The 20,467-nt window shown below is 36.2% G+C and overlaps 1 protein-coding gene across 2 annotated transcripts in view; it reads right to left on the minus strand.

Moving 5' to 3' along the window:
- Window positions 1–200: 200 nt before the first annotated feature.
- Window positions 201–20,467, minus strand: part of ECT2L (epithelial cell transforming 2 like) — a 1,012,011-nt gene continuing 991,744 nt past the window's right edge. For both annotated transcript variants that reach the window (XM_044064710.1, XM_044064701.1), the window contains one exon: window positions 201–706. In XM_044064710.1, the coding sequence (XP_043920645.1) occupies window positions 634–706 (73 nt within the window). In that variant the 3' untranslated portion in view covers window positions 201–633. The remainder of the gene's footprint in view (window positions 707–20,467) is intronic.

Genomic DNA, 20,467 nt, shown 5'->3' on the forward strand with positions numbered 1-20,467 from the left:
TTAATCTGAAGAGTATAGAGTCTGAAGTATGAAGTATTCCAATAAATTAACACTCATTCTATTGCACTGGTTATATTATAAACAAGGTATTTTGTTTATTTTTATTAGCAGCATTAAAATCAGAATATAAAAAAAGAATATACCACAGATTTCTGATTTTGGCCGAGCAGTTGCTCATAGAATTATTGCACTGTGCCATATTAATGTCATATCTTGATTTGCTTTAATCCAGTTTAATGAGAAAATGATATTTTCTAAACAACAACCTATCTTGATGTTTCATAATATAAGGGCATATGGCACACAACTGTAGAAAATCTGCACCTAACACAGAAGATTTGTATGAATACAGTCAAAAGATTTAATATGCGGCATTCTAAAATAAGAAAAGCAATGCTGTCTGTTGTCGTACAATGACATATTGTGATGTATAATCAATCAACCAGGTCCCTTTATAAATCATTTCTAAGCAAGTTGTAGACCCTTCATTATGAACCACAGATGTTTATGCAAATATCAGAGTTAGCCCTCGGTTACAGCAATACAGAAACAACACAGTTTGTCTTTGTATGAAATTACTTCCCATCAATGGCAGCATTTATGGCACCTTCCAGGACAGATAACCAGGTTATTTTATCCTCTTCTGTCTCTGTGCAACAAACCCACTGTCGTTTTGGGCCTTGCAGAAGAAATGCATTCTGAGTATCTGTAAACAATTGTAAAAATAAATTTCTGAAAATTTGTTTACATCATTTTCATCATCATTCTTTCAGACAAATTGTCAGTCATGTGCAATGTGCTTCATTACTTGCAGAAAATGAAAGTTAAGTCACTGCATTCACTGTTAGTTCTAGTATATGGGATTCTAACGTCCACATCAACCTTTTAAATCCCACTACTGAATGTCCACAGAAGACCCAGGGACAGTGTTCTGTGCCATGACATGTCACTGCAGTACAAGCTTGCCATACTTATTTATGAAGAAATAACAAACATTCCAGTACTTCAAGGCATAAACTGAAATTTAATACAAAAAATAACACAACAAACATGTCAAGCACGCATTGTTTTCTTCAGGGATTATAGCCTTGCTGCTTGATGAAGGATTATTCCATTAAAAAAAAAATAATTAGTTAAAGTGCTTATGCTTAGGTATAGTATGATAACATTTTCACAAAATAATAAACAATTAAAGCAGAACAATTATATTAAATATGCTAATATTTGTAGTAAGCTACAAAGTCAGTAAGTGACAATAGGGAATGCTAAAGGATGCTAACAATGCTTTAATGTTTACATATGTTGCCAAAAGCTTAATGGAAGAGGTGTATGATTCTCAAGTGTCATCTTGTAACTGAACATCAGCCCACGATTCTGCACTTTGGGCAAAACCTCCAACTTATGTTATTTTTTAAACACCTTTATTAAACATTCACTTAAGACACAGGCACACATACATTAAAACAAAAATAAAAACTATATTAACATTTTTTATCATGCATTATACACTACATATATATTTTTTCTTTTTAACAGTTATCATTCAGTACAACACTATATAAATTGCTAAATTGCTGCCTTCCCCCTTAAACCTTACTTCTCCTGCTGAACATTATTATCCATATATTATTCACACAAATTCCATTTACTTCTATGTAATGTGCTCCTTCTCTTTTCTAAAAATCCCACCACCAGTTCTTTTATCTCGTTTACAATATTCAGTATTTCCATTACAGTTGGTTCACATTTTGATTTCCATTTTCTAGTAGTTGATTTTTGACAACCAATAGCAGTAAATGTAGTAAGGCTTTACAATGTCTAGATAATTAAGACCTGTGTCCCAGTTCAAAAGAATCACTTCCTTAATTACAACCGTTTGCTCCCACAGCATATCGAGTACTCTGTAGAGAAATTTTAAAATCTGGCAACTCGTTACACTCCCTAAACCATGTTCCTAGTTATATCTCTTTTTCAAATCACACCTCCAACATTTGGAATCTACCTGAGGAAAAAATCTCTGAAGTCTTCTTGAGGTATAAAAATACTTTGTAAACACTTCCTAAAACAAAATCCTAAGCCTTCTGTACTTTGTTACATACTTGGGAGCCTTACAGATATCCTCATATTGTTCCTTTATAAATTGCCCCTCCAGTCTCTCTCCTTCCATTCTTTTCTAACCTCCCCGGATTGCTTCAAATAGTTGCCATGGAATATTTTATATGCCTTAGTAATTATCCATTTCTAGTACTGATTAAAAACTGTTCTAGAGCTAGTCTTTTAGTTGGCACTCCCATATCCTTTTCTCTTCTACTTACACTGTATTATCAATCCCTGCTAGTGAAGGCAGCCTTATCCAACTCTATTACATTTCCCTTTCTAGTTATTTGTTCCTGGTACCTTGGTCCTTTGAAAATTGTCTCAAGTAAATTGCAGCCCCCTTTTGCCTACTTTCTGTGTCTATAGTTGCAGTTAGCTCTATTGGCAAAATCTCCTTTCTTCACTTCCATGTTGACTTAGCTCTTAGAATACATTCTGCTGCTTTATAAAGTAGTGTAAATATAATATTCTGTATTGCTTTTGCTATCCTCATTAAAGATCTGCATTTAAAACCCTACTCTCTCCTTATTTCTGGAAATTCACCCTTGTTTCATCATCATCTCTTTTCACTGTGATTTATAATCTTCTGCTTGTGTTATGTATACGAGTCTTAACTGTGTATCTGTAAAGTATCCCTTCAAATCAGGTAATCCTAAACCAATTTATTCTATGGACAGGATCAACTTATACCACTCATTTCTTGCTCTCTTCCCCTCCCAAATAAATTACTTCAAATGTTCCTTAATTGTTCCCCACAACTTCTCATCTGGTCAATAAAAATATGCCTGACTTGTACATCAAACTAAAGGGACTAAAACCATTATCACTTTGTGTACCTTACCCATATCTATAATTAAGAGCTTCCAGTTTCTCAGCTTTTGTATTATACCTGGTTTATTTTCTTCCCACATATCCTTAGCTTCCAATACAGAATCATTCTAAATCCATACACCTACATTTTTCATCTTATCATTTCCCTATAAACATAGGTTTTGTTTAACCAATTCATGTGTAAGTACATAGTTTACCACTATGACCTTTGTTTTATCTTCATTAAATGTATATCATGTAAAGACTTGAAACTGTCTTAAGATGTTCCATGACACCAAAATGTCCTTTTCTAGATGTATCAAGTAAAAAATATATATATATATCATCTGCAAATAAAGATAATTTTTCATATATCAGTTATATCCTTTTAGTACCTTATTTTCTTTGCCAATGGCTATAAATATATAGCAAATAACAAAGGGGGAAGAGGACCCCCCCCAACCTGTTTTCTCTGTTCAAACATGTCTTGCAGATGAACCACACCACTTTAATTCTTGCTACCAACCCTTCATATATCCGTCTAATAACCCTGTTATTCTATCAGGGAATACAAATACTGCTACTGCTCTACTCATAAAATATAGTTTTTCTTTTGAACGCTTTCCCTGCATCAAGACCAACCAACACTAACTGAATTTTATTCTGTTCTGCTTCCCTCTTCATCATCATTGGTTTATTAATGTTGTCAGATGTTTGCCTCTGCTCCCCAAAACACATATATCGTTATCTGTCAATTTTGCCACACCTTTGCTATTCGATTTGCTAGTATAGACATGAACACTTTATAATCATAGTTTAAAACTGAAATATGCCTATATGAAGCTGGGTCTGAAGGGTCTACCATTTTTAGGTAATACAACCACCACAGCTTTCTTTCATGATGGTAGTACAAAAGGAAGAAGGGTCATGACAACAGTCTTGTGAGGGTGAAGTTTCTATCCGTTTGCCTTCATCCACTTAAGGATGATTTCCAGATTGTCTTCTAAGGAAGTAGAGAAGCTAGATCTTATCAATGTAACAGTGCTTCTGTAATCATGCCCTTCTAAAGATGTGTCCCAGTGACAGCATGCACACAACCCTTTTCTGTGTATGTTATCACTGTGACGCATCATTATAAAGCCTATTATTGAACTATGATGACCCCTGAACTTTAATATTTACAGTACAGATGTGTTCATTGTAGAAACTACCTGCCAAGTATAATCAGAATGATGACATACAAACCAGTCTAGTACTGTGGAGGAAAAGTACAGTAAGTAGTCATCTTTTTCAAGGTCACATGATCTGCCAAGACAAATGTAGGTGAGAACTCAAGGAAGACGAAAATGAAATAAAAGGCATTGATTTGATCTTGCTGTACCAAGAAGTCATTAATCACATTAAAAACGGGCTTCCTCGGTATTATGGCATGCCTTTTACTAGACTGGAATGTAACTAAGAATAAACAGGATTTGAGGAAGAATTCAAGCAGCTTACTTGCTACACAAGCTCTAGCCTGTGCCGTTTCTGTATTAATTAACTGGTGCACCACTAAATCTTATGTTCCTATTCTGTGGAAAAAATCCTATATCCTTCCCTTACATAAGGGAGGCTCATCTGTAGATATTACTAATTACAGGCCTATTGCTATTCTGTTTCTCTATCAAAAATCCTTAAAAGATATATCTAGTCCCAACTACTCCAGTCCATTACAGCAAACAAAATTATAATCCAACTCATAGCAGCTTTAGCCCCCATCACAGCACTGTAACCACACTTCTTAATTTTCTGCATACTGTAAATACACACAGAAACTCTATAAACCCTGTATTTGCCTTTTTCTTAGAGGTATCTCATCATAATCTACTACAGAGCTAGCCCTCCTACAAATCTCCGTCCTATCACTTACTTGGGTCCAAAATTACCTGCCAAATAGATGCCAGGCAGTTAAAGTAAAATATACCATCTCATCTTTTATCTTGCATCTGGAGGCATACCTCAAGGGTCTATCCTAGGTCCCATATGCTTTAATATATTTATTAATGATCTCCATATGACCAGTAAGCATGCCTCCATAGTCTAATATCCAGATGACTCAGCTCTGATCTGTTCTGCCAAAATCTTGTAACACTGTTAACTAATCACCCAAGAGTCTTTTATATCCATAGAAAAATAGCTCACAAATTCCCAATATTTCTAAATACAAGAAAAACTAAATTATTTTTATTTACACCTAAACAAATGGCAACAAAACAACCCTTTTCCATACTGCTTCATGTAGCAATACTCAAACTGAAAAAGTTAGTCGCACCAAACTACTAGGTGTAACCACAGATGAGCATCTGAAATTTGATCAGCATATAAAACAGGCAATAAAAAAATTCACCAAAAATGGCTTCCTATACAAGGATCAAGCCATACCTAATAGGCAGTATCAGAACGTACAATGATGTAACCTATCTTTTCCCTCCACTACTCTATGCTAGCTAATTTTCACCAAATTATAACCCACACATTTAGAATAATTTATAGTATAGAGTAGCTAAATATGCCATCAGTATATCAAATAGGTCCTACCACTACCTTGCACTAAAACAGCTACAATGGATGGCACTTTCAAACTGCTTGATCTACCCCTAAGTAACTACAACCCACTCACTCATTGCTAACCCTGATAACTGCCCATCACTATTTGGTACTATCTCCCACTATACCGCCAACAGACTGCTCTACTCCAAAAACACACTTTGGCTTTTTGTTAGCAAATATAACAATACAGGTGGAAACTCATTTTATTCTAATAAGGTCACCAAAAATGGAACTACTTGCTCATTTCTGTCATAATCTGTCAATACAAACTCCTTCAAAGCACAGCTAAAGTATGATTTCATGTGCCTCCTGGCAATGCTCTTGCACCTCCCCAGGTTAACTTTATAACGCAACCAATTTCAGTTATTCTTCTCATTTGCCTCAAAACTATTCCTTCCTACCAGTCTAACTATTCTACCCACTAGCCAGACTTTCCTACGTATTCTCCCTCCTATACAAATGTACTTACTTCTCACTCTCCATCATATTCCTCCATAACTCTGCCAGCAGATCCTAATCTGAGCTCAGGCAAACCCAAGCTTTAGTATCCTTTACTGACGTTTCAGTTCACTCTTATCTCTCTTTTTGTTATATGCTGATCAGATATTCTTCACATGGTACTCCATCTACCTTAGACTTAACCTATTTCAGGTAAACCTATGCATATTGCTTCAACCTCAATTTTAGCCCAAATGCACTTGAAAGTTGTTAGCAAATGCTACATAACCTGCTTCTCTAATGCTATTGGACTTTTACAATTGTTGTACAAATAATATTGCTTGTATTTTTTACTTGATTGTATAAATCACATTAATTGTAACCTCTATTTATCTGTATAAATAAATTTGATATTGTAATAGACCTTTTCTCCCTGTACCTCTGTTGAAAAGGGGCTTGCTTCCTAGTTGGGCTATCCTGGTAATCAAATGCAATAAATAAATACATACATACATACACAAATACACAAATAAATTAAATATACAGTCAGCACTTTTTCTACAATTTTACCAACAATAGGAAGGTTGGAGACAATATTTTTCAAGGATGCATAGATGCAATGATTGAGTCATGGATCCAAAGATGACCAGTGTCTGATTTATAAAGGTTGAAAATATCCCAGAGCATAAACATGAGTCAGTGTTCCTAAGTATAACTTTCTTACAAGTTAAAGTAAGTTTGGTAGGACCAGAGTTCAGTCCACAAGTAGTGGGATGCAGTCCTGAAATCAAGCTGATGAGCCCTAAGAAATCAACACAGTAAAACTCACAATTATGTGTATGGTCTATGAAACTTCTCACTGGGGCAGTCACAGGCTTCAGGAGACATCAGGAAGTACATCACACCTGCTGGAGTTAAGACTGTCATAAACAATCAAACATCTACCTCACAGACACATGTAGTAAAGACTTTCCAATGATTTGATTATCTGGATTGCACAGCCTGCCCACCACTTAGAAAAGGTTTGCTGGTCAATTCAACATGGGAGGAAACACTCTGGAAATAGTTTCTTCTATTGGAAGATCTCTCTTTTATAACTACTACAGTGCAAGTTCACTTCCAATTAGTTCTCTAGAAGGAATGAACATTTTGATCAACATTCCATCCTTCCTGAATGGTGAAGGTTTTGCCTGCTTGCTCCATAAGGGCAGAAAACGATATGTCCCAAGGCATATACCTTACTAATAATTTTCAGTGGCAGGCAGGGAAGTAACATAGGACTGTTCATTGGGTTGCACTGCATGTGGGTGCAGGTACTGCCTCCATGCTGGGCCCACTGAATGTCCATCCCTGACACTCTTGCTGCACACTGGAGAAAGCAGTAGGTGCTTACAATAAACACTTGCGTTTTTTACGTTAACAAAAGCAGTGACTTCTATCATAAGTCAGATCAACTTGTTTTGTAGAGGAAGGCACAGAGTCCATAATGAAAGATAAAAGCAAACCGGGTAAACTGACCTGAAAAGTCTCAAACCACTGGCTAAAGTTCCAGGAAGGTACTTTAAAGCAAATACATTCAGGCTATATTATGTAATATAAGATGGTAGTTCAACATGTTTACCCAAACATTACTTCTATTCTTCTGCTTCAGAACCATATCAGTCAAAACTTATAATTCAGTAAATGCAGACTATAAGTGAATGCAGGTGAGGACCATGGAATCCCTGCTCTCCAACAGAATATACTAACCTTAACATTGTTTCATTTAGAGTAAATTAAACATTTGAATTAGGGGGGTCTAGGAATGCAATGATGTCCACTGCAATATTTAACTTAAGTTTACACCTCTGTAAAAGCAAGATGTTTAATGAAATAAACGAATGAGAAATATATGCATGCAACTTGTCAAAAAATAATCTTTGAATGACAATTTGACTATAATTAATATGCGAGTAAGACATCAATGTGCACAATAACCAGGATATTTCAACACAGCTACTGGGGTGTGTAAACAACACACCTATTAACTTCAAATGTATCCATATTAATGTTTTGTGCAAGCACGTGCTATTAAATTGCAAGGAACACAACTTTACTTTCATAGACATAGATAAAGGAGAAAGTCATCCTTCTGCTAAGTCAGGAATTCTTCAAAACAGAAAGAAATGCTTCAAATTTACACATTATTTCAAAATACAGTATAACAAGGACTAAAGTGAGATTTTCAATAAACTCCTGTTTTATATTATCATCTCTTTTATCATTAATTACTACACTATGACTTACTGCTGTACATTCAGGTCCCAAAATGCGTCATAATATCAAGACATCCTGGCATGCTTTATTCTACCCTTGATGAAATACATCATGTTTTACCAATAATGTTGCTATTTTTACATATGAATGTTTTTGCTAGATGGTTTAAAAGAGGTTTTTATGTTCCCTACACTTTATTTCCAAGTTCCATGCATTTTTATGTCTGATTAAGCTTGTTTGTGTGAGAACGTTTTAAGACAGTGTATTGTTACACACATTGTCATCCACCTTTCATCACAGCAATAAAACATGCCAGTAATTTATTATGCTTCACTGTCACTAATATTTTGTCAATAGGTTTGTTGAAATTTCCAAAGAAAACAAGTCAAAACAAATTAAATTAACTTATTATTATTGTGATTTGCTGTTGGGTCTTTAAGAAAATGGCCATAACTTGATAAGTTAATATTTTTTGTCAAATGTCCTACATGTCATTTCTGGGATATTTACTGAGGATCTTTGCAAATTGCCCTTTGTCAGTTCTGTATCAGAGTGATTTTTTTTACAACTTTATTTTAAGATAACCCCACAGAAAGCAGCCTATAAGCATTGCACAGTAATGGACAGATCAAGCATTAATAACCACAAACACACAAGAAACCAGAAATACAGGAGTAAATGATGCAAATTACAATAAAATGGCAAATTACAATAAAATGGCAAATTTTGAGCTACGTATAAGTAGAAGGAAAAAAGAATGGCTTGGAACACATTATTCTAGTACAGGACAGAATGCATATTAACAAAAGAGAGCTACAACTCCCTGAAAAGATCCCCACATAATACTACACCCCTCACTAACCAATCACAAACCTACCATAAAGTAGTGTATGCATAAAATATGGTAACATTTGAGCCATAATTCCACACAACATGACTTGCTACCTACTTCCCCAACCAGCACTTCTTTTCTGGTGGGTCTCTGCAGGAGAAAAAAAACGTGTCTATATTAGATAAACGAACGCATAAATGTTCGAATCTCTAAAGGTCGACCTTTAGAAATCGAAGATTTAAGTGTTCGAATATCTTTAAAAATTAAAAAAAAAATAAATAAAAGTAAAACAAAAAAAAAACTAAAGGGTGTAAGCAAGGGGGCAAGCCCCCCCTGCACCCCCGCTACTTAAATATACCAACTCCAAGATCGCACTACAGTATAGGGAATAGGAAATTTCCCGTTTCTGCTCTGCCGTGCACTGAAGTGCAATGTCGGGGTTGGTATATTTAAGTAGGGGGGTGTGGGGAGTGCAGGGGGGCTTGCCCCCCTGCTAAAACCCTTTCAGTTTACCTTTTTTTTGTTTGTTTATTTTATTACATTTTTGAACACTTAATTGTTCGATCTCTAAAGGTCGACCCTTAGAGATTCGAACATTTAAGCGTTCGTCAATGTAATAGACCTGAAAAAAAACACACCTTTCTCATGTTTTTACTTGTGCTGAAAATCCATGTTTGTAGGTCGTAAAGTCAAAGTCTGTCTGGCGTTCTCCACTGAGAGACTGTAAAGGCAATGACTGAGGCCCATAGTTGTACTAGCCAGTCCTTAAACTAGTTATTGATATGCTGCATTAAAGCGGAGCTTGAAGGTGAAAAAGGCTGCTGTCAAATGGCGAGGGTGAGCCCAGCAACCTCCTGCACCACCTTTGTGGTCCATTCCCAAGGACCCAGAACAGCTGTACATGTCCAACATTTATGGAGAATTTCAAGAAGACTTTCTCCACAGGCTAAACTGACCTTCTATGGTCACACTATGTGTGTAGTCCAGTATCAATCGACATAAAAACAATGCTCTCAAAAATGTCTTCTTTCCTCTGTCAAAGCTGGCCTCTTCAGTGGTATCTCCCTATTAGTCTGAGTATCTTTAGTTATAACCCACTCACCTTAAAGACTCTATCAACTTTTGCCATATAGGGAGTTATCAGCAGCCTAAATATATATATATATATATATATATATATATATATATATATAAGGATTTAACAGGAAGAGTTTGTAGGTGACCATTCACTATTATTACCAAGGCATTCAATAGGGGTTAAAAAGGAAAACAATCCTCTTCTTAAAATTTGAAATGAGAATGGCATACATTGGCCTTAAACATTTCCAGTGGTCTACATTCCTCTAGCTCTTCCTTTCATTTATAAGCACATAAGGTGAAAAACAACTCAGCCGCTTAACCTCACATACTACATCATCTAGCCAAGGAATCTCTCGAGCTTGTCACAGGTATTCCACCACAGGTGATTCATTCACCCACAGATCTGAAGATCTCAATGGGCATAGTAGTTCTTTGCTAAATATGTAAGCTGAATCTGGCGCAGACATGCATGGGTATATACTAGGTAGTGTGTAGTTACCATGGCATGATGCAGCATGACTCCACACTGATGCCCCAGAGAAACTCACACAAAATATAGAAGGCATATCATATGCAGTACTACCACCTTTACCACCTCCTCCTGACATGAAAGATCCATATAGATGAAGACCTAATTCCTGGGATAAGTTTGAAAGCTACTTGCCAGTAGCAAACACAATCCCAAACCTACAAGAGGATGGAAGAGAAAACATAAAAATATAAAAACAAGAAAAAGAAAAAAAAAACAGTTACCGTATTATTCAAGGTGCTCCTGTCTAGCCTCCACTTTATATGGGCAGAGCTTAACAAAGCTTCTGTATTTGAGGTAATCAAAACAATGTTTACACTGTAACCATTCATGATAATGATCATGGCTGAGGACAACTTCTCAGCCACAGGGATATCAGTCATTCACTTTTTAAAATACACTATGATAATGTCCCTTTAGGTGCTTCCTGAAATGGCCATGAAAGAGATCCATTACCTTCTTCTTCTTCATGCACCATGTATCATACAGCCACTCTTCAGCAGGCACTAGCAGAAGCTACCACTCTCCCTAAAATCTTTTCAAAATGGCGTTACTATTATGAGGAACAAGACCGTGACCTATAAGTCATGCATACAATGAGAGTTCTGCAGCACTCCTACCTTAGATGTAGCTCAAAACATGTAACCACACAGTTCTCTGGTACAAGGTCACATCACCGAACTGTCAGTGACAGGTATAGCAGAAGACTATACTATACATCGAAGGTGCACCACACTAAAATATAGCAATTTATAGGCACCCACAACTCCTGAAGTAATTTACCTAAATGCCACACATATGCAAATACATTTGCTTAGTCTTGGAGGTCAGCAGTCACATTGTAGGCCAAGTAATGCAGATTTGGGAAACTGTATTGCATAGCTGGGCAGCAGTATTAGGATAAATATCAGAATTATTTAGATCTATAGCAATCTGAGGAAGCACATAGTACTCTGAAAATAGGTGGTAAGCTGTCCCTTATCCACCAAAATTTACTTAACAAAAGCCATCAGGAATATGTGTGCTTGCTCGTGTCTTATGTCTGTAGACATTACAGGCAGCAGGATAAACTAAACTATCAGCACAACCTGTAGGCAATAGCTACCTGCCTGTTACTGTTACAGTGCTCTTATGTCTTGTCTAATGTATGTGGTGACTTGTGTTGGGGAGTACACTACATACATTACACACACATGTTCTCCACAAAGTTAAATTTCAATATCTGTTCCTATATTTGTCATACAGCATACCTCCACAGCTTATCCTTTCATTACTGTGCGGTGCTCAGAAGTTAACTCTTTGTAGCTGACACTCTACCAGTCCTAACTGTATTTGTAGCTCTGTGTTGGGCGTTTGCAGGTGTCTGTGAGTCTGCATATACATTGAAAGCTCATGACCAGAAAATGGCTACTGAGAGAGAGCACTATCCCTTTGAGACTTCTCATTGCTCGATGTCAACCATAGGTTTTGGCAAGTGGAGCTGGATAAAGAAAGCTTGCAAACTGTGTACACTCAACATCCCAGTTGGATGATATTGATTCCTACGGATGTGGGATTTTATTGGCCCTGGGGTGGTTTCCAAAAAGCTATTCCAAATGTTGTGGAGGGCCTGCATGGGAACAGTAAATGTCACAGAGGGCATACTGGCATGGCATGAAACACATATGAAGCAGGATCTCAGACTGGCAAATTTGGTGGAGACTGTGAAATAAAAATGTAAGGCTGAATACAAAGAAATTACAAATAGGAGTGCAGTCCTCAACATTCACTTATTGTACACACACAGCATGGAATACAACCCATCCTGAAAAATTCAGGGCTATAGCACAAATGGGACATCCTGAGGTGAAGGCTGCCTTGCAAAGGTTCTTGGGCATTGTTGACTACTTTGCGAAGTTCATAAACAAGTTACCCAAAGCCTCTATGTTTCTGCTGGAAAGAAATGTAGAATAGTTTTGAAAAATCATGCAAAAACAGTGTTCACCTTGAAGATGGTCACAGAAGTCTTCACTCTAAGATATTATGATGTCAGCAAAGCAGCAGTCCTCCAAGTGGCTGCTAATTAGCCTGCCATGGGATAGTTGTATTAAAGGAAAGAATCCCCACAGCACATAAATCTATATGCAGTATAATTTAATATATGTTGTAGAACTTGATTTATTAATGGATTTAATAACATTTGTTATACTGTATAGATTTATTACTTGGTAATACAGCCTGTGTCTTTAAATGTTTTGTAGGGAAACTGACTTGATTACTTAAATGATATATAACTGGAGTGCTTTTTGTGTTTTTATTATCTATCTGAAGAAGTAATTTAATTATGAAAGTGCTTATACAATAAATACACTTGTGGATTTTATTCCTGTGCCTGTTTCTGTGATTTGGGGCTTGTTTTTGGACATAACTGCTTTGGACTTTGCTTTGGGACGTTTCTTTATATATATATATATATATATATATATATATATATATATATATATATATATATATATATACACACACACACACACACACACACATATAGGTATGTATAGCAACACTATCTATACACAGACACACACGTGTGTGTATGTGTATATATATATATATATATATATATATGTGTGTGTGTGTGTGTGTATATATATATATATATATATATATATATATATATGTAGATAGTGAACCCAGTTTGACATGAACCTTTTCAATAGTTAGTGCAAGGTGTTTGTCAAACTTAAGTACACTATCAATTGTGATGCCGAGAAGTTTTGTATGTTCAACTGACTCTATTTTAGTGCCATTGGAAGAGGAAATATAGATAGGAGGTAGATTGTTAGCTGTTGGGAGTATTATGGAAGACCATAAGCTTGTTTTTTTGGGGGTTAAGAATAAGTTGATGGACTGTTATGTAATTTTCAATATTGTGGAGTCTTGTCTAATGCATGTTTGAATGAGCTGATATTTATAACCTATGTTATTTCTGTACTTAGTGAGGTATATTCACAAACTATCCTACAGTTAAACACATTTCAGAGTTTCACTGTTTTGCATTGCTAATTTGCAAATCTTAGGTGACAGTTTCTTAGATTTCAGCTCACTAACAGCTCCTAGCTCTCTCAGCATTTCTTAATTACTGAGTGCTTTATTTCCTTGAAAGTTGTCTCTCCTCCATATTTTACAGGATAGCATTCTTAGCCATTGCACATAACAGGGATTCTTTGAGCATGGGATTTTTCTAATTTTCTGTACATTTTATGTCTTTACTTTTATATGGATTTCATACTGAACATAGATGTTCAATAAAACTGTGCATTATAGGATTAAAGACTGCCATTAATTGCTTTGAGTCACTTTTATTTTATTTTTATTTTGCATTTGTTGACTGGGCTAGTCTAACTGGATATATGTCCATTTTCAGTAGAGGCCCAGGGACATAAGCTCCAAGAACACAATTCTAATAAAAATGTTGGTACAATACATAATTTAACAAATGATTACAACTCATCATTCCACAACTACATCACAATTCTATCACATACATTTAACAAACCATAATATTGAAATCACTACAAACATTGGTATTATCTACAAGATAAAGTTCTTTTTGTTATCAAGGAAACTGGACTTAGTACAGAGAATACTGGGAAGCAGTAGCTAGTAATAGAAAGAGGAAGTTAGTCAGGGTTAGTACAGGGGCATAACCAGTGTGTTGTAAGGTATAGTGTACAGGGGCATAACCAGTGTGTTGTAAGGTATAGTGTACAGGGGCATAACCAGTGTGTTGTAAGGTATAGTGTACAGGGGCATAACCAGTGTGTTGTAAGGTATAGTGTTCAGGGGCATAACCAGTGTGTTGTAAGGTATAATTTCAGTTTATATTTGAAAGGTGTTATTGAGGACAGTGATGCACGTTCACTGGGAAGTAGGTTCCAGTTTTTCCCAACAGTATTAGAGTTCAGAGAGTCTCCAGCCAAGTTGTTGGATTTACTTATGCAAACAAGTAGTTTATTTGAAGAGCGTAAGGTATTAAGATTTTTGTAGGGGGTTGTGAGGGTAGAAAGTATTGGGAGCATTAGTAGGTTGGTAAAGGGTCTTGTGGGCAATGGTAAGTTGGTGAAATTTTAGCATTTTTTGTAGCTCAAGCAATCCTAGCTGCTTTAAATTGTAACAGTGGTGTATTCTAAATGGATTGCCAGTGGCGAATATGGCGATGTTATTGTAGGAGTTTTCCAGTTTGTTGAGGTTATTTTTTGACAGATTAGTATAAATGGGTGAGGCAGAGAGGAGTGTAGAGATTTGATGTGTGTGGGCAATAGTTATTCTGGCTGCTGGAGTAAGGAAGGGTTTGATCCAAGAGGGAGCCCAGTTTTCTATTTACGGTTTTAATTATGTTGTTACTATGAGTGTCGTAGGTAAGGTTGTTGTCTACTGTTATTCCAAGGAGTTTGTTAGTTGGATCGGGAGATATGAGAGTACCATTATTAGATATGACAGTGAAATCTACTGGGGAGGACTTCTGGGTAGGGATGAAGAGTAAGAGTTTTGTTTTTTTGGGGTTCAAGATGAGGCAGTGCTGTGTAAACCATTGTTCTACTGTATTAAACACCTTTTGCGTTAGGGACTGTAGTTCAGATGTAGAAGTGGCCAAGCATATTAATGTGGAATCATCAACGTATTGTATACAGGTAGCTTGAGGAATTACTGAGTGAAGGTTATTAATAAAAATTGAGAATAGAAGAGGTCCTAATATGGAGCCTTGAAGGGCACCAAGGGTAATGGGGAGATGGGGAGATAGATTGTTATCCCATAGCACAGCCTGCTGTCTATTATCTAAGAAGGACTTATGAATCTCAACATGTATTATAAGATTCTAGTTACCCTCTTACATACTGCACATATATGTATTTTTAACACCTTTGTTAAATTATCCCTAAAGTCAAAGAAAACAAACCATATTAGCATTCTTCCTGATTAATAAATTATACATCACATATGTTCTTTTTATATAACTAACATCAGTCCAGCATTACATAAATTGCTTAAGCCCTGCCATCCCTTAAATGTTACTCCTCCAGAACATTATTCTGCATGTATTGTTCCCACAATTTCCATTATTTCTATATAATTTGCCCCTTTCTTTTTCTAAAGATTCCACTTCCAGTTATTTTATTTCTGTTGCAATATTGAATACTTCAAATGTAATTGGTTTACACTTTGATTTCCATATTTTAGTAACTGCATTTTTGGCAGGTACCAGACTTAAACTTAGCAAGGCCTTACTATGTCTAGGAAATTTAGATCCTGTGTCCCAGCTCAAAAGAATCATACCCTTAGTTACACCCATTTGCTCACCCAATATTTCTAACAAAGTGTTCTGTAGAGAATTTATAAAATCTGCCAACTCATTACACTCCCAAAACATATGTTCCTAGCTACGGCTTTCTTCACCATCACACCTCCAACATCTGCCATCTACCTGAGGAAAAATTCTTTGGAATCTGCTTGGGGCATAAAATACCTATGCAAACACTTAACAAGCAAAAATCCTAAACCTCCCACACTGTGTTGCAACTTGGGAGCCATATAGATGTTTTCTCATTGTTCCTTGTAAATCGCTTATCTCATTTTCCTTCCCAGTCTTTTCTAACCTCCTCTGATTGATTCTTACAGTTATTGTGTAATATTTTATAATGCCCTACTAATTGTTCCTTTATAAAAGCAGCTTCTGTTCTAGAGTCAACTAAAAACTCTACCAGAGCAGGTCTTTTTATTGCTTTCAATGCCTTACTCTTTTGCCAGTTTTTTCCAGTAAATTCCAGCCCCCTCTTCACTGTTCTGTGTACCCCTGCTTGTAGTCACCACTATTGGCAAAATCTCATTTCTCCAGTCTCGTGTTGACTTTGTTCTTAGAATACTTTCAACTACTTTATAAATAAATAAATAAAACTTTATGAATATAATATTCTGACTGGTTATTGTTATTCTTAAGGATCTGCATCCAAAATCCCACTCTCTCCTCATTACTTGAATTCCCCCTTGTTTCATCATTATCCCTTTGCACTTTGAATTACAACTTTCTGCTTGTATTATGTATATGAACCATAAATGTCTAGCTCTAAAATATTCCTTCAAATCAGGAAATCCTAAACCACCTTGTTCTACTGGAAAAATCAACTTAACCCACTTAACCCTTGCTCTCTTCCCATCCCAGATAAATTTATTCAGCTCTTTATTAATTATTTTTTTAATCTTGGCACATTTAATTCTTTCATAAACATTTCCATTTGTACCTTTTCTTTTTTTTTTAAAACAAGAAACATCTTTATTAAATTATCATGTATGACATAGGCCATGTTACACTTATAAACCACAGTGACACAATCTCAGTATCAAACATTATACATTCCAAAATGTGACAACACAACTGTAGCTGCAAATGTTACACATCACGTATAACATACCCAGTCATTGTTAGTCAGCCATTACACAGCTCATTCAATTCCTGCCTTCTTTTAAACCTCATTCCTCCTCTGCATGTACTGATCCCACAGTTCCTATTTTTCCTATGTAATTTGCGCCTACCATTTTCTAAATATCCCAGTTCCAGTTGTTTTAACTCTGTTACTATCTTTACTACTTCTGGTAAAGTTGGTTTACACTTTGATTTCCATTTTCTTGTAATTGCTTTTTTGGCAGCCATCATAATTAAACTCAGCAAGGCCTTACTATGTCTAGGCAATTCTGAGTTTGTATTATCGCTCAAAAAAATAATTTCCAACTTGCTCACTCAGCATCTCCAACAGAGCAGTCTGCAGGGAATCTTTAAAGTTTACCAACTCAATACACTCCCAGAAAATATGTTCCCAGTTACCTATTTCTGCACCATTATACCTCCAAAATTTGCTGTCTATCTGAGGAAAATTCTTTGAAGTCTGCTTGGGGTATAAAAATACCTATGTAAGCACTTCCAGCTGAAATCTTCTAGATTTTGTTGCATATTTGGGAAACATACATATATCCCCCCATTGTTTCTTTGTGAATTGCTTATCTAATTTCTCTTTCCAGTCCTTCCCAATCTCCTCTGATTGATTCTTATAGTTATCATGCAAATTTTTATATGCTCTACTAATTATTCCTTTCTTAATAGTAACTTCTGTTCTAGGTTCTGCTAAAAACTCAACCTGTGCTGGTCTTTCATTTAGGACCCCCTATTTCTTTCTCTTTGCCTGTACTCTGATATCAGTCCTTGATATAGAAGATAGTCTTTAGTCTGCAGACCAAACAAGTTCTTGGCATCTTCCCATTCTTTTACCTTTCCCTCTCTGGTTATTTGTTCACAGTACCTTGGTTCTTTTGCCAGTTTTCTCCAATATAGTCCCACTTCCTCTTGCCTATTGTCTGCATCCCTAATTGCAGTCATCCCTATCAGCAGAATCTCATTTCTCCATTCCCATGTTGCCTTAGTTCTTAGAAGACCTTCTGCTACTTTATGTATAGAATATTCTGTATGATTATTGTTGTTCTTCTTAAAGGTATGAATCCAAAATCCCAGTCTCTCCCTGTTACTTGAGCTTCCTCCCTGTTAACTATTTATACTGTCCACAAGTTCTAATCGGGTTGATAAAAATATGCCTGACTTGTATATAAAACTAAAGGGACTAAAAGCATTTTAACTGCTTGTATCTTACTATCCGTATTCATAAACAAGAGCTTCCAATTTGTCAATTTTTGTAGTATCCTTTGTTTTGTCTCTTCTCACATATCCTTAGCTGCCACAACAGAAGCATTTTTAATCCATACTCTTAAATTCTTCATCTTATTCTAGCCCAATAACTATAGGTATTATTGAACCAATTCATGTGTGGGTATATAATTTATGGTTATAGCCTTTGTTTTATCATCATTCATTTTATATCCTGAAAAGACTTGAAATTGTTTCAAAATTTCCACAATACTGAGATGTACTTTTCTGGATTTATTGGGTACAAAATAATACTGTCTACAAATAAAGCCATCTCTTCTTGATTACCATGCCAATTCTACTTCTTTCAGCTTTTTCCGGTTAGGGGTCGCCACAGCGGATCACCTGTCTGCTCATGATTGGCAGTGGAGTTTTACAGTGTTGAGTTGCCTGCCCGGCACCCAACCTTCCACAGAAGGCACACACACACATGCACTCACACCTAAGGCCAATTTAGAGTGTCCAATCCACCTGCAGCATGTCTTTGGGATGTGGGTGGAAACTGGAGCAGCTGGAGGAAACCCACACGACCACAGGGAGGACATGCAGACTCCGCACAGAAGGCACCCCAGCCTTGATTGCCATACCAATTAAATCCTTGAATTTCTGAGTTCCATATTATCTTTGTAAATGGCTGTAACTATAGATGATGCAGTGGTGCAGCAGTAGCATTGTCACCTCACAGCATGAGGTTTTCTGGTTCGATGCTGGGGTGCCTTCTGTGTGGCATCTGTATGTCCTTCCTTCATTCATGTGCTTTTCCTCCAGGTGCTCCGGTTTCCTTCCATGTTATAAAGACATTCATCTGGAGTGTTTCTCTTTGGGCCTCTTCTGAAAATTGGCTTCATTCCAAGTCAGACTTTCCCCGCTAACAAATATTAAATAAAATAAAGCAAATAACAAAGGGGAAAGAGGGCATCCCAGCCTGGTTCCATTGTTCAGACACAACTTATCATGGAGGAACCCTCCTACATTAATTCATGCCTTCCTATCTAAAATTATATTATTTTATCAGGGAATGCGAATGCTTTCATTGCCCTACTCATAAAACCCCAGCTTACTCTGTAGAATGCTTTCGATGCATTAAGTCCCACCACCAATATTGGTATTTGTTTTACATTTTGCTTTCCTCTGGATCATCACTATTCTGTTAATGGTGGGAAATGTTTGCCTCCCCTCCACAAAACCACACTGATGCAAATTAATAACTGATAATGTTCTACCACAAAAACACAGGGTAGTGAGGGAAAGGAATGGGAGAAATTGAATACCATCATGGAAGTATCGAATACAGAAAAATATAAAGCAATTAAGACAAGAAGTGTCACTGTTAGAAGAGTATAGAAGAGGGAACAGATCAACAAAAAATACTTAGAAAGATAGACATGATAAAAGTAATGTGCAGTATTAGAACAGAACATGATCTATCATGCACTACTGCAAATAACTAACTAAAAATCTCAGTATAGGTAGAAAAAGTTAGAAGATATGCAGATAAATACAAAGAAAAAGTACAAAATAAGGAATTTATTGATGACCCAAAAAAGAGTTTTATAGAGAATTGGGAAACAAAGTAAAAGGAATTGAAAGGCCACCAAAAAAAAATGAAGAAATAGATATATTTTGGAGAAGTTTTTATGAAGATACTGTGGAACATAACAAAGATGCTAAATGGATAGAAAAAGTAAAAGAAAGAATAAGAAGTTTAAAGGTACAGGATATGAAATGGGATGAAGTAACAGCCAGAGAGACTGAAACAAAGTTAAGAAAAGCCTCTAACTGGAAAACTCCAGGCCCAGATGCAGTACCCAGCTTCTGGTTAAAAGTATTAACATCTTTGCATGAAGATTTAGCCATGAGTAAGAACTATTTATATGAGCACCCTGAACAAACACCAACCTGGCTAACAATTAGAAAGACAAAGCTCCTACTTAAGAGTGAACCTGCAAGCTATCCTTAAAATTATAGACTGATGCTGACAGAGTTCATAGTCATTTAGAAGAAAACTCAATTATGGCAATAGAACAAAAGGGCAATAAAAAGTCATATGGAACAAAGGATCATTTGTTGTTAAAGTCATAGTGGAGAACTGTAAAAAGGGGGAAGAACC

The sequence above is a fragment of the Protopterus annectens genome, chromosome 1.part0 (genome assembly GCF_019279795.1).
Source record: "Protopterus annectens isolate FY-2018-M chromosome 1.part0, PAN1.0, whole genome shotgun sequence".
NCBI lineage: Eukaryota > Metazoa > Chordata > Ceratodontiformes > Protopteridae > Protopterus > Protopterus annectens.